We start from the raw sequence: 21,506 nt of genomic DNA, 5'->3' as shown, positions 1-21,506 counted from the left end.
AGATACTAGCAGAAACATGGCACTGTCAAATACTGCATATTAAAAAAGAACATCTCGATTTAGAAAAAGTAGCCATATAATTTAGTTACCTCTTAAACCGTTTTAAGAAGACTACCACGTTTTTACCAAATAATTCTTAGCACAAATTTTGTGCGTTGAACTGCTACCTTTCAAAGTGACCAAGCACATTCACCATTCCACAAAGATGGAGAGAGGCTAACACATGGTATAGATTGTAATTTTTGGTAAAATCTCACTTTGAGCACTTTCCCTAAAGAAACCTCCTTCTGGCCTCAAATGTCGCACCAGCTACTCTGAAGTGGCAATCTGGGAAACAGACGGCTGCCCACGAGTGCAACTTGCCTTCCATAGTAAGCATGTTCCTGACGGGCAGCATAAATACCATTTTTATAGTAAGAGTCATTTACGATGGCTTCAGATTTCAGAATTTTATTTGAACTTGGATGCAATCCTTTAAGATTTTCTATTTCCATTTGATCTATGTCAAATATATTCCTAAATAAACCTGTGTAAGGATACTGAGGCATTTAGGAAGCTCCCCATTTCAACAAAGCCCTCCAGTAGATTTTTATTCAATGCAAATGATTACCCTCGATCTTACCTATTTTGTACATTTAGATGAAATGTATTTCATATATTTCAGAGTTTCCTTTAAGTGGGTCCTAGCTCATGAAACCTAGCACCGTGCCTAGTACATCTGTCTAAATCCCTTTGTTAAGAGTTCAGGAAGCCAGAGAGTTAAGTGTAAGGCTTTGCTGCCCAGGCCCAAGGACATGTTTGCTCATGGTGATTTCTTATTTTTTTATTGTTACTATTCTTTTTCTTTTAAACCAGATATGGTGAATTGATATTGATTCCTATCAAATGTAGTCTTTTAATTTCCTTATTCTTTTAAACTAAAAAAAAAAAGGCTGGAAGACCCAAATTGTTGGATTATGTGCTTATTTTAAAATAACAGTAAATAAAATAAAAAGGATGAATAAGATGAGGGAAACTAAGAGAAAGGAGAAAGGTCATTTGCTATGATTTGTACTTTTCATCAGTGATCTTAAAAGCATAAAATTTAAACATATAAATACTACTGGTAAAATGCCAAGGTCACAGATGCACAGTAAATGGAAGGTGACAAAGTAAAACTCTATTTTCAATAATGAGTTACAATTTTTCTCTGCAAAAATGCGGATGACTTGGCAAATTAAGTTATGAGGCATGCATGCTGCCCTGCCCTGGGCCTGCAGAGACAGCCTGGCTGCTGGGCTGTGGCACCCACACCTCTGAACAAGCCCACCCACCAGGAAAGGAGGTGCCCAGACAAGCAGCGCTCCCCCTCCCCACTTAGTACTTAGTAGGTGCTAAGGAAAGGAATACTTCCTTTGCTCTCTCCAATTTAACAAAAACCCAGGGTGCAGTGGAGGACGTGATTCTGTGGAAGGACTCTGGGGGCAGCACAGCAGAGTGACTGGCAGGTTGGGCCTCCAGTGAAAGTCCAGCGCTGAGACTCACTGCTCAGGAGCTGTCATTTGACCTGCGTCAGCCTCCTGTCCACAGCGGGAGAGTCACAGCACCTGCTTCGCGCTGGGCTGAGGAGCAATGAGATAACGGAGGGAGGGACAGTGCCGGGCAGGACCAGCTGCTCAATGAGGGCCACTATTAGTGCTGAAACACAACGCTGAAGGCTGGGATTAGCTCCAGCTGTCCCATTAGTTACCTGTATGACCTCAGGCAAGTCCAGAAACATCTGGGCAGCCTTCAGCGGTCATCATCTGGTAGGAGGGCTTGTGAATCAAAAATTCACAAATTTCATTTAATTCCTCTTTCCAGATTCTCCTCAGGATTTGGATAATATTTCTTTTGATACTAGATGGTACCTTATTGCCGTACACATCTAGAAGCCTTAGAGTCAATGATGATGGCCTATCTCCCTTTCCTTTCACATGCCTGTGAAGTTATGGTGTCCAAGTTCCCTCACACTCTTCTGGCCCATGGTTTCTCCCCTGAAGCCCTCCTTCAGATGCCGCGATCTCTGGGCCAGCGGACGCAGGCCCACATGAACACCAAGAGCCCCCAGTCCCAAGTCCGCCGAGGCGAGCTTCAGGCATCACTGTTTCAGAGAAAGCTCTCACAGGAAGGAGTAATTAGCAAAATTAAGAAAACTATCCTTCAGAGATGCTTACCTTCATGATGATGCCTCTTGGCATAGGACAGAGACTCGCCCTCATGCTGTGCGTGGAACTTCTGAATGCACCTCCTCACCAGGTCCTCCCAGCCTGGCTTCATGGCTGCCCGCATGGTGCTCGTGTCCAGTGACGTGATCTTGCCTATTAAATAACAGCATTATACCTACACACTGATCTATTATTTATGGAAATTAACATTTTAAAAGATAAAAATTTATTTATTTAGAATAGCACATGAACGAAAAGGGCGGCAGTGGAAACAACTGTCCCGTCCCCCAGCGCCTCGGCGCTGCCCCCCGCAGGCACCAGCCCGCACAGCTGACGCCCTGGCGTGCTCAGTCTTCTAAACAGTCCTTTCAGGGACAAATACATAAGCATTCTAAAATGATTTCTTTGGTCTTCTTTGCAAAAAAAATTTACCTTGGAGATCTTGGCGAGTCGTAAAACTTTCTGATGAGGGAAGAACCGGTCTTTCCTTCATGGGGACTCTCCTTGCCACACAAATCAAGCAGGACTGCAAATCTTCAATTGCAGACACTTAAGGTTATCATATTAGGCATTTTTAGTGAGTCAAACAAAGTCAAGTGTATTTATGACAGCGCAGCCTTGCAAATCAGTAAGGGAGAGAGTGTATCATGCAGCTCTGCTTTTCATGGGCTGTATGCTCTCTTCCACTGAGGTGGGGAGCAGCTGGGGAGGGGGGGGTATGCTGTGTGGGATGAGCTGGGGGAGCTGAGGATAAACTGCTGAAGCCACACGATACATGTGACAAAAGAATATCTACCATACTGGCGTTAGCAACCTGAAACCATCCTCCCAGTGATGGAGGAGAATGGAATCCTTTCTTACTAAACAGCCGATAGTAACAACCAGCTGAATTCATAGTAAAGTAGAAAAATGATGAAAACCAAAATCTGATACTCTGCTTTGTCAAGGGCTTGCCTCTTGGGTTTCAGGTTTACCGCAATACAGGAAAACTAGCTATGCCTTCACTAAACTATGTAAATACCCCTATAATGGCAATATGCAACCCCACCCCATTGATTTGAGAAGAAGGGGGGGGGGAGGAGAGGGAGAAAGAGAGAAGCATCAACTTGCTGTTCCATGTAGTTGTGCGCTCGCTGGTTGCTTCTCGTATGTGTCCTGACTGGGGATTGAACCCATGGCATCAGTGTGCCGGCCGACATTTTATCCACTGAGCCACCTGGCCAGGGCAATATGCAATTTAAAACAAAGACTATAAACTAAATTAAGACTCAGTTTGGAGAAGAAATCCGTGTGTGTGTGTGTGTGTGTGTGTATGTGTCAGGGACAGAGAGAGACAGAGAGAAACATAGAAAGGGACAGAAAGGAAGGAAGAGATGAGAAGTATCAATTCTTCATTGCGACACCTTAGTTGTTCAATGATTGCTTTCTCATATGTGCCTTGACCGGGGGGCTACAGCAAACCGAGTGACTCCTTGTTTAAACCAGCGACCCTGGGCTCAAGCTGGTGAGCCCTGGGGTCTCGAACCTGGGTCCTCCGTGTCCCAGTCTGACACTCCATCCATTGCGCCACCGCCTGGTCAGGCTGGAGAAGAACTCCTAAGAAATGCAGCATTGCCAAGTTTAGAATCTTGGCCATGGCGAGTTTCCCACATAGCCGATGCAAAGCATTTATTTAACCAACCCCACTGCAATTGTTTTATGTATCTGAGCTCAATTCTGGAGAAAGGGAAATGTTTTTTTCCCCCACTCTGTAACATGCAGAGAACATGGTGTAGCCCTTTCATTTTAAAAAATGCGGCATAAAAGGTTGTTTAAAAAAAGTCTCTTCATATCTCATGTTACTGGTTTATGATTATTCACATTAAAATTTAGGGAACAATTTCTTTATATCAAGTAATAAGTGGTCAGCACAAAAAATCCTCATCCTCAATGTAATAAACATTAAGTTTCTGAGCACCTACTATGAGATGGACATCTTTCCAGCTGCTTTTATAGGCTATCAGTTTATTTAATCCTCTTAACAACTGTGAGGGAGGTACTAGCATTATCTCCATTTAACAGAGGAGAAATCCAAAGCCTAAAGTTTAAGTAACTTGCTCAACATCACACAAAACTTTGGTGAAGCCAGGGCCTGAACCTGAGCACACCATGGCTCAGCAACCCTACTCATATGCTATAATGAGAGCTAATATCCAGAATCAAATTTTAAATGTCCAAAAATGTTTAAATACACAACACCAAAACAAATATTAGCTCAGCTATCCTTTTGATAGTGCTTTAGATGATCAGAAATGGATGAATTAGCAGTATTTACTGTTGCATAAAAGTGAGTAAAATCACTTGACATTCCATACTTATGTACAAACTTAGTTTTGAAAAACTATGTATTGTCTATGACAGCTCTATTACTTCCTTTCTAGTAAAATTTAAATTAAAAATAGTGATACTCAGCTGTGAATGGCTTGCTTAGAGGGTGTAGGGGTGGACACTGTATCAGCTTCTAAGACCATGATAGTCTGAAACTTCCTCCATCCCAATCCTCTCCCTTTTCTTTTTGTGAGAGAGACAGAGAGAGACAGATAGGAACAGACAGGCAGGAAGGGAGAGAGATGAGAAGCATCAATTCTTCGTTGCAGCTCCTTAAGTTGTTCAGTGATTGCTTTCTCATATGCACCTTGACCAGGATTGCAGTTCCTTACTTATTCAGTGATTGCTTTCTCATATGCACCTTGACCAGGAGGCTACAGCTGAGCCAGTGACCCCTTGCTCAAGCCAGCGACCTTTGAGCTCAAGCCAGCGACCATGGGGTCATGTCTATGATCCTACATTCAAGCCAGCGACCCTGCGCTCAAGCTGGATAAGCCCACACTCAAGCCAGTGACCTCAGGTTTTGAACCAGGGTCCTCTGCATCCCAGTACGACGTTCTATCCACGGTGCCACTGCATAGTCAGGCCCAATTCTCTCTTAAGTATCATTCTGTTATACCAGATTGGGAACCCAATATGCATGGATAAACTACATGGACATTAGACCCTTGAAAGTTCAGTTGACCCTTGAATAACATGGGTTTCAACTGCACAGGTCCAAATTATACATGCCTTTTTTTTCAATAAATACATACAGTACTGTAAATTTATTTTTTGTCCCTCCTGATGTTCTTAACATTTCCTTTTCTCTATCTCACTTTATTGCAAGAATACAGTATACAGTACACGTGATATATGAAACGTGCTAATCGACTATTATCAGTAAGGCTTCTGGTTCACAAGAGGCTATTAGTTCAGTTTTTGGGAAGTCAAAAGTCATACGTGGATTGTTGATGATGCAGGTGTTGGTGCCCCTAACCCGGCTGTTCAAGGGTCCACTGTAAGTGACAAATGCTGTTTGCACTGCACGCATTTTTCTAGGGCTGTGCATAGCTACAGCAGATGATCACAGGCGCTTAAGCTCCACAAGAGGCTCAACCACTAACAGGGCTGCTCAACAGGGCAGCCACTAGCCACGTGTGGTTATTTAAATGTAAATAACTTCTTTACTAAAAATTTACAAAAATTCTAGTGTCTACTCTGTAACGTGGCTGTGGATGAGTTAATTTACTGTCACCTTTTTAATGAAACAGAAAATTCAGTCTCCCAATTGCATTACTGGAATTTCAAATGCTTAAGAGCTACATGTAGCTAGTGGCTGTTCTCCTGGATACTGACGGCAGAAAACCGCCTTCATTGCAGGAGATTCTCCTGGGCAGAGTTGTTTTAAAAGACTTAAAAATTAAATTTTTCATAAAAATTCTTAAGTAGGTGGAAAAAAATACAAAATTAACCCCTGCAAAACAAAACAAAGCAAAACAAAAACCTGCCTCTAAATTTCATCATGGGGTCACTAATTTTAGATTCTTAAGTGTGAAAGAAGCAGCATAAAATAAATGCACAGATATGGAAAACATCCTAGAGATCTTGCCCTACCTTCTCCTTCTTCTTTGATAGACTTTGGTTGAGAGACAGCAAAGCACTGCATAGTTTCGTATTTCTGATGTGCTTCCTGGTTATCATGACCTTCCTCTTCGGAGTCAGGTAAGGGTTTCACGAGCATCCGACAATTGAAAGTATGGCTGTTCCGCCTGGGAGGCTCGCCAGACCAAGATCCCCCATTCACTGAGCAAGGCAGAAGCAATTGAAACGATAAAGAAACCAACATTAGACACACGACTGCCAAATTATTAAAATGACATATGAAGCATCCAGTTATATTATTTTTATATAGTGTTTATACTCTCCTAAGCAATTTCATAATCTGGAGGGAAAAATATTCTTGGGTTAATGTTTCAGCAACTTGAGAAAATTCAAAATGTCTTTTTATTTTTCACTCTGACCCCTTCAAGTTCAGATCTTGATCATTTATTTATTACTAGAATACTATAGTTCTCTATTTTGGAGTTTTTCTAACTTTGATTTCCTGGAAACTTAGTTGAATCTCCTCGCATTCCAGTTTTAGATGTTACCCCGTACTCAAAAATCTGTAAGGGGCACCAACTATAGCATGCATTCAATTTTTTACAAGGATTTGGACTCGATGTAGTCAGGAGTATGAAGGCTATTCAAACTGATAAACCAAAATCTCACCAAGAACGGCCTCTTCTCCATCTAAACAGCTCCTCCACACAGCCCATCCTTTCCCACACCCCATCCCACATGGGCATCTCTGCTCCCATGGCCTAAGACATCAGGCTGCCTGTTTCTCCCACCCAATGACTCCTGCCCTAAGGCTGAGATCCTCTGTATCCCGAACCAACAACTACTGTAGGCGCCCACACTGCCTCCTCTTACAGGTTCTTCTTTACTAAAAATTTACAAAAATTCTAGTGTCTACTCTGTAACGTGGCTGTGGCTGAGTTAATCTACTGTCACCTTTTCTGTGTCATGCACATTTCCTCAATAAGACTGTCCAATACTTAGAATGATTAATTTTGAGAACGAAAGGGTATTTCTGTATCACCAGGTCAACTTCCTCAGAGAAAACGGTCCAAAAAAAAAAAAAATGTTCACCAGTGAAAGAGCTGAAATCAGCCCACAACCAATTCTCATTTTGCCATTCTTTCTTTACTGTTCCTTATGTGTTACTTAAAAAATATTAGGACCAGCAGGGCTGAAAGAAGGGATCGGAACCAGGCAGTCACCAGATAAGCTAATGCTCTCTCAGAAGCCACCGGTAGACAGCCCTGAACTGGACAGCAGGTGTTAGAGGTGTCATGGTCCACACCACGCTAACCCCACAGCCACTGGGCTGCAGAGGAGTGGAAAAGGAAACAAATGCTGGAGAGAAAAAGGCATTATCAAGCTAACTGCAAGAAATAGTTTTAGAATTACAGAAGGAAGCAGAGCTAACTTTATACATCGGTGCAGATATTTGAGAAGTCAATTTCACCACCAGCATGCTTACAAGCTCATTTATATAGTGAGGACTACACAGAGTAATCAAAGGAAAGAGTTCATATTTATACAGGTTAATAAATAATTTGAAAGTATAAAAAAGTACAATATAAAGTAAGGCAAAGACCTTAGGCAAGTGAATTAATAATAGTGAATGAATAAGTATAGGTCCTTTGAGGAAGTCATAAACTTACTGAAGAGATTTGAAAATATCAGCTACTTGAAATAAGAAACCCCGTTTTCTTGTTCATTTACTAGAGAAGATAATAGAAGACTCTTACATAAATAACGTATTTCCCCATGTATAAGACACATCATTCCCCAAAAAACTTGGGGTATAAAAACCGAGTGCATCCTATATGGTGGTTGTAGATTTTTTTACTTGCATTTCCCGCTTTTTCATGCTCATTGTTGAAGACAGTGATTTGTCATCAGACACTGATGAGGACAAGCTAATGGATGGGAATTTTGACAGTAATGAGGAATTGTATGAATTTTATAATGAATAAAACTTCAGTTCAATAACTTTACGTAATACATTTTTTCCCTAAATTTCGGACCCCAAATTTAAGGTGCATCTTATATATGGGAGTGTCTTATATATGGGGAAATATGATATTCATCTATTTTGTGTTTCTGTTGCAGTCACTTTGAATGAGGGTTATATCAGGGAAAGGCCGTATGTGATGAAATTTGAAAGAATCTTTCCCTATTTACTATGGGAGCAATAAGACCAGCTAATATACACAGTCTTAAGAAAACAGTAACACTTGCTAACTCAGGACTTGACCTTTTTCTCTCTTAAAATATGCACTTCTTGGCCCTGGCTGATTGGCTCAGTGGTAGAGCTTTGGCCTAGTGTGCAGGAGTACCGGATTCAATTCCCAGCCAGGGCACACAGGAGAAGCGCCCATCTGCTTCTCTACCCTTCCCCCTCTCCTTCCTCTCTGTCTCTCTCTTCCCCTCCTGCAGCCAAGGCTCCATTGGAGCAAAGTTGGCCTGGGTGCTGAGGATGGCTCTATGGCCTCTGCCTCAGGCTCTAGAATGGCTCTGGTTGCAACAGAGCAATGCCCCAGATGGGCAGAGCATCACCCCCTGGGGGCGTGCCGGGTGGATCCCAGTCGGGCGCATGTGGGAGTCTGTCTGACTGCCTCCCCGTTTCCAACTTCAGAAAAATACAAAAAAAAAATGCACTTGTTTTCTCCATGAAGATGATCTTAGCATCATCACTTTAAGTGAGAATATTAAAAAAAGAGCCACTTAGTAAGTGGGAAGAGCCATACTCCAGATGAGTCCAGAGCAGCAAATAAAGTGGGCCCATGCTGTGAATCACTCACTTTAAAATGTGGCCCTTAATAATCATGTCCACATTGGGCAGCATCTCCAGCATGAGATGAGAAGGTCAGGAACCTGGAGCCAGAGGGTGGGTGAGGAGGCAGCCCCTGCTGAAGACACCTGCAGAACCACTGGGTCCGTGAGATCAAAGGGCCCGTTTAGGACTCCTGGCTGAGTGTCTGAGCCCTCCACACCCGCTTGTTCCTTAACTTTTTATTTTTAGAATGTTGTATATGCCCACATGCGTACTTTTTTCACTAGCTGGATCCAAAATAAGTTGAATTTCAAACTTCTCAGACAGTCATGGAGAAAAAGGACAACACAGAGTTGCTGGCACTGGATAGAGTGGGAGGCAATTTGGCAATTTCTTAACAAGAACAACCAAAAAAAAAAAAAAAAAAAACCCCATGAAAACACTTGTTCTGAGTACTTTCCATCTGAATTTTTTCCTGTAATGTAAATATGGGGCTGAAACAATCAATCAGTCAAGATCAATGTCTACAGATGTCCTTTTCTGTATGACTTAAACATTAACACAATCATCTTTACACCCCCACCTGACACACTATAGTTTTAACTACCCCTGAGACAATGTGTGCAGTGAGGGAGGCGGGGAGGTGAGGGGAGACCCAGGAGACAATCCTTTACCTATAGACTTTGGCAGCAGGTTTTTGACAAATTCAGTGTGGTCCCCAACATGCAGGATGCTATATACACTTTTGTTCATCAGCTCCTCTTGGTTATACCTTAGGTACTGTGTCACATTCTCTGAAACAAATACAACGTTGCCTTCCAGGTTCACTACAAAGAAGAACCCATCAAGAGCCTAAGGGAAAAGACACAAACTGTATTAGAAAGGATGCAACAGAAAGTCATAAGCAAGTGTTAAGAAGGCAACAAACACTTTAAGGAAAATATCCAATTCACACTTGGATAGAAAAGTGATCCCTTGTCCTTTCCTAGTTTTCAGGAACAATACATTTTCTGTTGGTGAAATTATTCCATCTTCATAGGTGGGAGAGCCACCTCGGTTCTTGTCATGAAATAAATAACAAACACTAACCCTGGTAATTTATGAGGACATAATTATTACCAAGTAAAGGTGTATAGGCATTTATTTTATTTTTTCTTTTCTTTTTTTCCTTTTTATTGAATTTACTTGGGCAATACTGGTTAACAAAATTATACAGGTTTCAGGTGCATAATTCCACAGCACATCATCTGTACACGTATTGGGTGTTCACCACCACAAGTCAAGTCTCCGTCCCTCACCATTCATCCCCTCATACCTTCCCCCATGTCCCCGAGCACTGCCTCGAGACTCAAGGTTTTGAAAGGGACTTGAGGCTTTGGTTTATAACAGTGAGCACTGGAAAGTTAACCACCCAGTGCTTCTATAGTGCTTGTTCTCCAGACTGTCAGACTGCAGGCTTCTAAATCACCTAGGTAACAGTAGCATTTTTCCTGTAATGGATACAGAGCCTCACGTTTTCCTGTCATTCCTGTCTAGATTAGGGGAGGAGATGAGGAATGTTGGGTCATTTTAGGAAATAAAGATAATAATGGTAGCTGTTGAGTATGTTTACTGTGCCTTAAACACATTGTGTCATTTTACTATTTACAACTCTGGAAGGAATTTACAGAGGAAGAAATCGAGGCTCAAGGAGGCCAAGTGATTTGTCCAAGCTTTTGCAGCTGGTCCGTGGCAGAGCTGCAGTCCGAATGCAGGGCACCTGTCCCCAGAGCTCATGCTTGTGAGGCCCATGCAGGGAGAGCTCTGCCTGTATTCGTGCCGGTCCCTTTCCTGGCCTGTTTGCCGCAATGATGCAAAGGCTAGGTAGGAGCAGCTAGCCTTTCCCTTTTTGATCCTTGCTCATTAGAGCTCTGAGTGGACAGGACTGGAAAAGGCTTGATATTGACCAGGCATTCCTAGAAAGAGGGTCACCTAGAATAGTATACCCAGTTTATGCCACACACCTTCTCCATGCTATGTATTTATGACTTTTATAACATGAATATTCATGTACATACTGGTATAATGTGTATGGATTGGGCATAAAATGTTTACTTTCCCTTAGTTTTTTTCCTTAAGTTATTATTTAACAGGCTCCTATTTTGTGAGCTTATTCCATTCTTAATTCAATTTTTATCACCAAACTAATAGCTCTCCTAAATTAGAACTGACCATAAGGTACCAGTGAAAAGCTCCCACATCCTCTCCCCCCCAAAAAAAATCAACGCTACTTGGTTTTAAGTTTTCCTTAAATATTTTGTTGGGTCTTACTGATGGTAAGCAAAACTATCTGTTAATGGCCTTCCGGAATGGTTTGGCAACAACCCTTGAAAATCTGTGTGAGTGTGTGTGTCTGTGAGGGGGACAGGAAGTAAGTCAACTGGTTACTTATGTACCAAGTATCCTTGTAAGCTTATTGCTTTAGATGCACATTCATCAGGAATTTTCATAATTATAATACACATAGTTCACTTTTTTTTTTACAGAGATAGAGAGAGAGGGATAGATAGGGACAGACAGGAATGGAGAGAGATGAGAAGCTTCAATTCTTCATTGAGGCACTTTAGTTGTTCACTGACTGCTTTCTCATATGTGCCTTGACTGTGGGCCTTCAGCAGACCGAGGGACCCCTTGCTCAAGCCAGCGACCTTGGGTCCAAGCTGGTGAGCTTTGCTCAAACCAGATGAGCCTGCGCTCAAGCTGGCGACCTCAGGGTCTTGAATCTGGGTCCTCCGCATCCCAGTCCGACGCTCTACCCCCTGCGCCACTGCCTGGTTAGGCCACAGTTCACTTTTGAAAGTGCATGTAGCTTCCTACTGCTTTTGTACCCTGGTAAAAAGGCTGATTTATGGCTTAATATAACCGAAAGATGAAATTGTTTCATCTTATAAAGCTTGTTGTTTTAAAAAGCTCACTACGATGTGCTTTGATGAAAAAAGCTGACATTTGCTTTTGTTGCCTAGCAACCACTATGCTATGATGTAAGCATGAGTGTGCATCTATGCCTAGGAACTGCTCAGCAGGAAGAGGTTTTCTCTGCTTAAATTATTACATGTTAACAGAGATAACGATCAAAATTCAAACTGTAAGTCACCAGATTCAAGCATTACCTCTCTAACAGACCTAGCACTAATGTCGAGCTACGCTGGGACTTGCTCAATGCACTAAATTCTCAGAAGACTATTTGGAAACTTGGTTTGATTTTATGAGATAAGGCCCTCTGACACCCAGCAGTCTGATTTCTCCACTTAATGAATCTGCTCTCAAAGGGCTTGAGTCACAGCCTTGTGGTAATGCTAACACGTCCTTTTAGAATCCTCAGAAGTCTTCCCAGGAGTTTTCATCCTACTTTAATTTTTTCCTCTGACATAAAGAATAAATACCAGACATAGGAACATTTCCTAATAGTAATAATTTAGGTTACGATAATTTTCAAATCAATTTTGTTTGTAATTCAAAATGTTCTTCACAGAAGTTAACTCCTTTCTTTTGTCTAATTCTAAATGGTCTACCTGCTTAGAGATTTCTTATCTGCTTCTGAGAACCAAATGGGAAGCAGCACCCTCTGGCCTTCCACGGCCTTGCTGACTCTGGAAAATCAGGTTAGTGTGTTTTTGCTTTTTCCCTGAAAATTGTAGTTGGGTGAGTTCAAGGCAGTGAATCAAGAGCAATAAGCAAGGGCCAGGATGGGTCATTTAGAGTCTTTTGGCAGCAGGTCGGGCCCCAGAGAATAAGCTTTGTCATTTCTAAATACAAAGACTGGGTCAGACAGCCTTATACTTTTTATTTTTTCTGTCTCTCCCCCCACCCCTCAAGTATATGGTAGATATATCACAGAATTCAGTTTTCTAAAAGTAAAATCATTTTATGAACTAATTTAAAAAGAGGGGTGATTGCTGGTTATTTCTACTTTAAAAATCCTAAATTCTTGTATGTATGCAGCTGCTGCAAAGCTTCTGGCCACACAGTACTTTTCGATCTCATCATATCATTAGCAGAGTAAATTGTCCTGAGAACTGACATAATTTATGTCTCAGGGCTCCTCTGCTTCTTGTTATATATTCACTGACATTTTCCCTCATTTTACCATAGCCTACATCTTGAATTTTAATTCCTAAATAGGTACAGCACAGTACGGGGTGCTTAATACTGTACTAGTTAATAAAATAGAAAAGCTGGACTTTACAAATTCTAGACAGAAGTCTGGTCATAAAAGTTCTTCAAGCTAATGAAGAACAGGCAGTTAAGACCAACCATTATACTTGTGATGCTTATATCTTTAAAGTTCTGCCTATTACCTTCAATTTTCACCTTTTATGAGATAAATAAACTAGCTTGAAGTTGCCTAAACAAAAAGCATAAACCTCCTTTTGGTCCTCAAATTTTAACCTATATATATATATATATACACATGGCATATGTACATGACATACATAAAATCTAAGAATTGGGGGGAAATTTAAAACTAAAATATATCAGAATTTAACAGGACTTGTAAATACGATTTTCCAAAATGAATGCTCCACTGTCAGTTAATGCCTGTCAATTTATATTCTAATCTAGTCAATTTCATTCTCTATCTTTCATTTGAAATGTATATATGCTGGAATCAGAAGCTAGTAGATACATGTTAATAAATCCAAGAAGTAAGTAGTGCTTCAACTTTCAATCTTAGGAGTAAAAGTTAACCTTGGATTATCCATAAATTACATTTACCTGAAAACAAATGTAATAACATGAACAACAACATTGTAAAATACAGAACTCAAACAAGGGTGGGCTACCTCAAGCATCATGGGCCCCAGCGCATCCTTGTCAATGACCCCCTGCCCCGTGGATGAGACGTCTGACTTCTGCACTTCGTCTATGTTGGCAGCTGCTGCTTTCTCTGCAACAAACGTTAAGTGTGAATTAAATGGCACTGCTATTTCAAGAACAGAGTGACACAGAAACATTTTATTGTAATGATTTTTAAATCTCCAGTGAGATCAGATATAGCTATAAAAGAGTTGGGGCACATCCCCGCTGCTGCTGAATAGAAGCTGCTGGAAGCAGGAGCCAGAACGTTAACTCTCACCTCCAGACCCTGCGGCTCAGCTCCCTCTCACGATGCTGATAAATGAGGTTAGTGGCTTTATGCTAGTCCCTATCTAGATTATGAAATTGCTATGGACTGCGACACAATTAGCTTTTACTCCAGAGATTCTTCAGACTAGGAAGACAGAGGGTCTGCTGTTCCGAATTCAGCAAGGTGACCAGATGCATTTGCACACAGCTAAGGAAAGAACACAGAGGCGTCTAAGTTGCTAAGGCTGCCGGCACATGACACTCTATAATGACCACATTGACTCCTGTCCTGTTTCCCCTCTTGTCACATTCACAGTTAAAGAAACCAGAGAGGAGAGGCCCCCCCCTAGGCCCCAGAGAGTTTCAGTGGCCACCTTTCTCTGGTGCAGAGGCACATAACATGTGCTCCTGATTAAAATATGCACAGGCAACTTTCAGGCCCGCTTGGACCAGGAGAATGTTACATCATGGAAAATTCTTGCAGAAGATATAGATGCATATTTGTCAATATATATGTAAACCAACTGTTTCAAGAATACCAAAAAGTTAAAAGCATAACAGCTACATGCGGACAACTTGTTAGAAACAACACGGAAACCATGCACCAATTATTTGTACCCGAGTAAATTAAGGTATATCCTTGTTTACACTGCATGTTATCATTGTAATTAAATGCAAACAGAAAATCGTAAATCAATTTAGTACTCAGAATTAACCTGCTTTCATGATCTTGGTAAATTTTGATGCCTTAAAATTTTTTTTTTTGTAAAGGAGTTTTTACACAGTATTTTGAAAACCTGTAAACCTTAATTTGTCCCTGAGAACCTGGAAAATAAAATTTAAAAATTATGCAGGTACTCCAAATCTTACCACTCCCATGATGAGCGCTTCTGCATCTGTCTCTTTACCAGCGGAAGAGAGAAGACCCTGTGCAGTTCAAGCCCAAGTCCAGCACTTAGCAGGAGTAGGAGTCAGAGCAAGTCACCTCAACTCCTTAACCTGGTACCTACCTTCTGGACATAAACTGCGACAGGAGTATACATGGGAGGTGTGTAAGGCACACGTTAAACTATAAAGTAGCCAACAAATACAACTTGCTACTAGCATACTGTGGTTATCAGCACTTCCTTATTGAGTTCCCAATGCGGAGCTTCCCGTGAGCAGTGTGTCTGCTTTCTCAGTCATGCTAACACACTCCTGATTCACCTCCTGAGATCTAAGTGCTTGCGACCAGCTATAAATGCAAAGATGACTCGCTTGGTAGCCTTTATAACTCAGGATTGTGTGGATTTGTCAGTCCACACTGTGTTTTTTTCTTGCAACCTTCCTGACCTAGCTCTTGACTGTTAGTTCCCACAACACTTGTCCTCTCTGCAGGCTTAGTCTCAGGCCAATTTCTCAGCCTCAACTGAGGCACCAAATACTTCAGGCTCTCCAGAAAATTACTGCCTAGGACACCCAACCCTTGTCTGCCTAGAACTTTTTTACTGCCAAATATATGCCAAAGAAATGCATATTGGGTAATACTATTTTTTTTTTCTTTCCTAGTTCACCAGTAAGGCTGTAGACTTCTCTTCAGGGACAGGACTGGGACCACCACCTGCTGCTTCATCAATGTTCAGCTATCTTACCCCCACCCCCTATTCACGGTTTCAGTTTCCTATGGTCAACCGTGGCCTGAAAATGGAAAATTTGTGTAAGTTTTAAATTGTGCGCCATTCTGAGTAGTGCGACGAAATCTCATGCTGTTGTCCAGCCCCCCTTCCCAATCATCCCTTTGCTCAGCATCTCCACACTGTAGACACTCCTGCCCACTGGTCACTAGGCAGTCACCTCAGTTACCAGAGTGACTACTGCAACATGGTGCTGCTTGTCTTCGAGTCCTCCTGATATTTTTTAAAAGATTTTATTTATTGATTTTACAGAGAAAGGAAAGAGATAGGGGAGAGGAATGAGAAGTATCAACTCATAGTTGCTTCCCTTCAGGGATTCACTGGTTACTTGTCAAATGTGCCTTGACCGGGCAAGCCCAAGGTTTTAAACCAGCAACCTTAGCATTCCAGGTCGACACTTGATCCACTGTGCCAACACAGATCAGGCGAGTCATCCTGATTTTCTCAAAGCATAAGGGTAGTAGTGATTCTGGCAATTGGAATATGCCAAAGAGAAGCCGTAAAGTGCCACCATTAAGTGGAAAGGGGAGTACAGTACAATAACATATTCTGAGAGACTACATTCACATAGCTTTTATTACAGCATATTGTTACAACTGTTCCAGTTCATCATTAGTTATTATTTTTAATTTCTTACTGTGCCTAGTTTATAAATTAAACTTTATCATAGGTAGGTATGAATAGGAAAAACCACAGTATATGTGGGGTACTTACTATCTGCGGTTTTGGGCATCTCCTGGGGTTCTTAGAACGTGTGCCCTAAAGTTAAGGGGGGACTGCTTAATTTAAGAGCCTTATATTTCAGAGGCCCCAGGCTTTGTATCTAAGGATCCCAGGTACTAAATACTAACTCTCAAAACCCAGAAAATAGATATTATATATTTATGCGGTCCCATTGTATTTTTACTTATTTTTTGTCCCTGGTGTGTGGCAGTCAGCGTATAGGAACACGTACTATGACCTCCTGTAGTATGAGTAATTCACAGCCCCTCCGATGCATCTGCCCACTCTCTCACCAGTGATACCTGTCGGCCGCAGCAGTGATTCTCATACTGGAGTGGTGTATGTGAGGGCAGATTTGCGGACTGGAGAGGCCTTGGCTGAGATTCTGATATACCTTGCTAGAAAGAAACCCTGCACTACCCACTGCTGCGGGAGCAGCCTGGCCTGTGAAACAGGACACTATTACCCAGGAGGCAGGTTTCATGGAGGGGCACTGTTTTGTGTGCTCCGTGGCTACACTGTCCTTCAGAAGCCTTTATTTGGTGGCTGACAGACTAGACCCACCCTGGCACTTATTTCTGAAAATGCAGAAGTAATTGCCATGAAGGTGGGTGGCAGAAACACCTGGGCAGGGTCAACAATACAGAGAAATGACTTGCTGAGGAGAACCGTCTTCAACAACGAATCATCTCGTCATCTCGTGTTCTCTCAGGGTCCCAAGTTCCATCCTCCCACTGTCACAACTGGTGGTTTTATTCTTTTTAAAGAATGAATCTAATTCAGGTTGATGTTGGGAAAGTGAGATATGAAGTAACAGCTGCTAATCACAAAGGTAATGCCTTCTCTGTCACGGCTCACTAGAAAACACCAGGCTACTTATCATACAAGATTCTGATATCACAACAGAAATAAATTGTTTTCTGTAGTGTCTATAATAGTGCTGCAATTTAGGGCAATATAAACAGAAAAAACAGTATTTGTGACAAACTACTTCCGAGTCTCTTACAATCAATATACCTTGCTAGATGTTTAAAACATTTAGAGGATCTGATCGTCATTCTGAAGATCCAAAAGTTTCCTAAATTCATCCATTAATATTTTGTGGAATTTTAAAATTCAAACTTACAAAACTCAATCATACAGGTTCCTAAATACTGATAAACATGCTGGGGTATTTTAAATATTCTAGCAACATGTATAGACACTGAATTTTAGACTTTTATTAGAAAATATGTAGAATGAGGATCATACCTGTAGAGCATTTTCTTTTATATTTAGAAATCTACATACCAGCTATGACTTGGCATAAGAGCCTAAAATATAAAGCAGGAGATGACTGAGATCTGACAAAACAGGTTTGGGTTCTACTGGAAAGCCTGGATAAAAATAATTATCATTGTGAACAATTATTTATAATAAAATGTTTTTCCCCCCTCTCTACAATATTTAGCTGATAAATATTTAAAAGGAGAAAGGAAGCATCCAACAAAATATGCACTTGAAACTTATACAATCTTATTAGCCAATGTCACTGAAATAAATTAAAAAATTGAAAATATAAAATTATATTTTAATTTAAATAAAAATTATTGAGCATGGAACTAAAAAAACTAATAATTTAATAAATTAATGATATGAAATTAAAATAAAAAAGAACTCAGAACGGAGGCCACTCTGCGACACTGAGAAGGCGCACGGGACTGTGCAACGCTCAGCATCGGTCTCCGCCTGTGTCCTGGGCGTCCTGCTCTGTGTGCAAACGGAATGATAATCCTTGGCAACTGAGAAATTACATTTAACTGGGAGGGCAAAATATACTGCTCCCAAAAATTAAGGGATCAGGGAACATGCAGATACTCCAGTACTTTCAACCTTTTGTATAGTGCATTTTCACGAACGAAACAAAAGTTGGTTTTGCACCTCATTTGCATAATAAAACAACTTTCTTTGACTTGTCATTTGCTTTTCTGATGTTGTTTAATAAAAAAAAATCAAATGCTTCTTTTTTTATTGCTTCATATTCATTTTGAAATACCCCCTAATTTTTGTGAGTAGTATAATTACATTAGAACCAAACGAGAACAATTTTAGGGCTCAACTGCGAGAAACTAACTTTAAATTCAAAGAAGAGATAAAAATGGTTGGATATAGCTGAGAATATTTTACATACATCGTAACTGAGTTGGATTCTGCAGGACAAGTAAGGAAATAGCAAAACCAATGGCCTAACAGGGAATCTGGTGGGAATGGACATCTGGCCCCAAGGAAACCTCAGCCTAGCCTCTGAACACCAAAGGTAAGAAACACTGGCAAATATTTGCCTAAGTTGGAATTCTAGAAATCCCCACTTTTTAAAAAGTGAAAAAAATTTTCATGAGCTCAGTTGAAAGTTATATAAGAGATGACGTCAGAGTAATGGCGCGGTAGAAAGCGATATCGATAAATCTCCCCCAAAACTCAACAAGATCTTCAACCAGAAACAGAAAAACCTATCCTTAGAGCCTCCAGATGTTTCGCAATACACCTGAAGGTATGGTCGAGCGAAAAATTGGCTAAATATACAATCAAACCCCGATGGGAATAGGGAGTAAAAATGCTCTGCCTTCCTCACTAACCTAAACAAGGCTGCTTTCACTGGGAACTGAGAGTATAGAAACAAAGGCGGGCAAAGGGGGTGAATAGATCCAGGCTGTGGCACAAACGGCCGAACCAGGCTGTGGCAAGGAGATCCAAGCCGAGGAAAAACTGTGCCTGTGGCAACCCAGTCAATACAAGCTAACACTCCCGCCAAACCCACACAAAGAAAGACAAGTGGGGCAGCCATTTTCCCCGATCTCCTGGTCGACGCACACAGATAGTGGGCGAGAGATTCCTCCGAGTGCCTCAGCAGTGGGCGCTCGTGTTACCCCACAGAGAGGCAGAGTCAGGGGCCTTTGTGTGGGCCAAAAGCGGAATCTCTGGGCTGCCCCAGTGCCCTGAAAAAGCTGCGCATGGGGAGGGAGTGAGAGCCAATTCCAATGCTGGAACTTTTCCATGCAGGCGGGGGTTTCACTCAGAGGGTGAGGCGGCTGGCCTGATATCCTGGTTGGCGTGCACGGAGAGTGGGCAAGAGATTCCTCCCAACACCTCAGGAGTGGGAGCCCGTGTTATCCCACAGAGGGGCAGAATCAGAGGCCTCTGTGTGGGCCAAAAGCGGAATCTCGGGCCGCCCCAGTGCCCTGAAAAAACCGCACACGGGGAAGGAGCGAGAGCCAATTCCAACACTGGAACTTTTCCGTGCAGGCGGGGGTTTCACTCAGAGTGTGAGACTGCCGGCCTGATATCCTGGTCTGCGCACAGATAGTGAGCGAGAGTTTCCTGCAAGCGCCCCAGGAGTGGGCACCCGCCCGTGTTACCGGACAGAGTGGCAGAGCCAGAGGTCTTTGAGTGGGCGGAAGCCCCGCCTGATTATGCTAGCAGCTCTGACTGACTGAGCCTTACCCAGAGCCCTGTGCTGAGTGGGAATAGAGTGGGGAGTTGCCAGCTCTTTGAGCCTCTTACTATCCAGGCAGAGGCAGCAGCAACCCCATAGCTGGATTATCAGGCTACTAATTGAGGAAGGAAAGACTAGGAGAGAGGCTCCAGGAACACGGACTCTCTCACTGTCAGAGCCTATAAATGCTAATGAGCCTCGACTGCCAACGAGACTGAAGGACAATACATGACATCGCCATAGCGACTTATCAACTGCGAACCTCTACCTGAGCGTGCCAAAGGGGCAGAACCCGGGGTACAGAGTCACCAACCAGGAAGAGGGAGAGAAAAGAAAAAGCAAGAAGATAACCTCTCAAAATCAAGAATAATCCGCAGACTTTATAACCTATCCCATTTTATTATATTTGTTCGTTTGTTTCTCTTCTCTTCATTCTTGATTTTTTTTTCCTCCTCCAATTTGGTCGTTTAACTCTCTGCCGGTCTTACTTTCTCCTCTCCTTGAACTACACTACCCATAAGTGTTACATTTCCCATTATCTTTTCTTTCCTCTTCCTTTCTCTCTATGAGGGTTGCACTTCAAAACCCTTAACTCTCTCTCTCTCCTCTTTTTTCTTTTTTCTTCTTTTAGTGGTTCCCTCTTTTTTTTCTTTCTTTTCTCCCTCTATATTAGTTTCTTCCTTTCTCCTTTACATCTCCTCTCATTCAAACCTCAATAACAAACAAATTATCTTATCTGGAACTCAAACTTATGTTTGTGGCATTTTGGGGTTTTTTTACTTCACCTTCTTAACTCACTTGCAGTGCTCCCATCCCTGGCTCTCCATTTTATCTAGTTCTTGTTCCACTAAATACAATAGTAATTTTTTAATTTGTCCCCCCATTTTCCTGTTTCCCTCTTATTCCTCTCATCATAAATCTTAGTCAACCAACACCTAAAAGCAAACTATTTTATTCTTGACCTAAATTTTTTCCTTATTTGCTTTTTGTGGGACCATACCCGTTTTTTTTTCTTTTTTTTTGCCCCTTTATTACTTCTCCCCAATTCAGGCCCTCCATTACAGGCATTGTTTGTTCTATTTAGTACAATATAATTCACAGTTCACCACAAGATTTTCTCAAGAAAGAGGGGAGAGGAGAGGAGAGAAAAAAAGGAGGGGGGGAATAATTTCCTTTTTTTAAAATTTTTATTTTATTTTTATTTATTTAATTATTTTTTTATTGTATTTATTTTTAATGGGGTGACATCAGTAAATCAAGATACATATATTCAAAGATAACATGTCCAGGTTATCTTATCGTTCAATTATGTTGCATACCCATCACCCAAAGTCAGATTGTCCTGTCACCCTCTATCTAGTTCTCTTTGTGCCCCTCCTCCTCCCCCTTCCCTCTCCCTCTCCCCCCTCCCCCCGTAACCACCACACTCCTATAATATTTAATTATTAATTTAAAAAAAACAACTTTATTTTTTATTTTCATTTTTTTAACTTTTTATTCTTTATTAAATCTCATTAATACTATCAACAAAACCACCCTCAGATGCCATTAAGGAAGAGAAAATCGAATATCATGGATACAAAAGAAAGAGAGGTAACACAGATGAGGAA

General features: G+C 41.5%; 1 protein-coding gene across 3 annotated transcripts in view; it reads right to left on the bottom strand.

The window, feature by feature from the left end:
• NCOA2 (nuclear receptor coactivator 2) overlaps positions 1-21,506 on the bottom strand; it is a 315,737-nt gene that overhangs the window by 47,206 nt on the left and 247,025 nt on the right. For all 3 annotated transcript variants that reach the window (XM_066378913.1, XM_066378914.1, XM_066378915.1), the window contains exons 5-9: positions 13,746-13,849; positions 9,597-9,774; positions 6,150-6,338; positions 2,619-2,720; positions 2,196-2,339 (exon numbers count right to left, since the gene is read on the bottom strand). In XM_066378913.1, coding sequence (XP_066235010.1) covers positions 2,196-2,339; positions 2,619-2,720; positions 6,150-6,338; positions 9,597-9,774; positions 13,746-13,849 — 717 coding nt within the window. The remainder of the gene's footprint in view (positions 1-2,195; positions 2,340-2,618; positions 2,721-6,149; positions 6,339-9,596; positions 9,775-13,745; positions 13,850-21,506) is intronic.

Source organism: Saccopteryx leptura, chromosome 3, assembly GCF_036850995.1.
Source record: "Saccopteryx leptura isolate mSacLep1 chromosome 3, mSacLep1_pri_phased_curated, whole genome shotgun sequence".
Taxonomy (NCBI): Eukaryota; Metazoa; Chordata; class Mammalia; order Chiroptera; family Emballonuridae; genus Saccopteryx; species Saccopteryx leptura.
The sequence above is the reverse complement of the archived record's forward strand: the minus strand, read 5'-3'. Positions and strand labels throughout refer to the sequence as shown.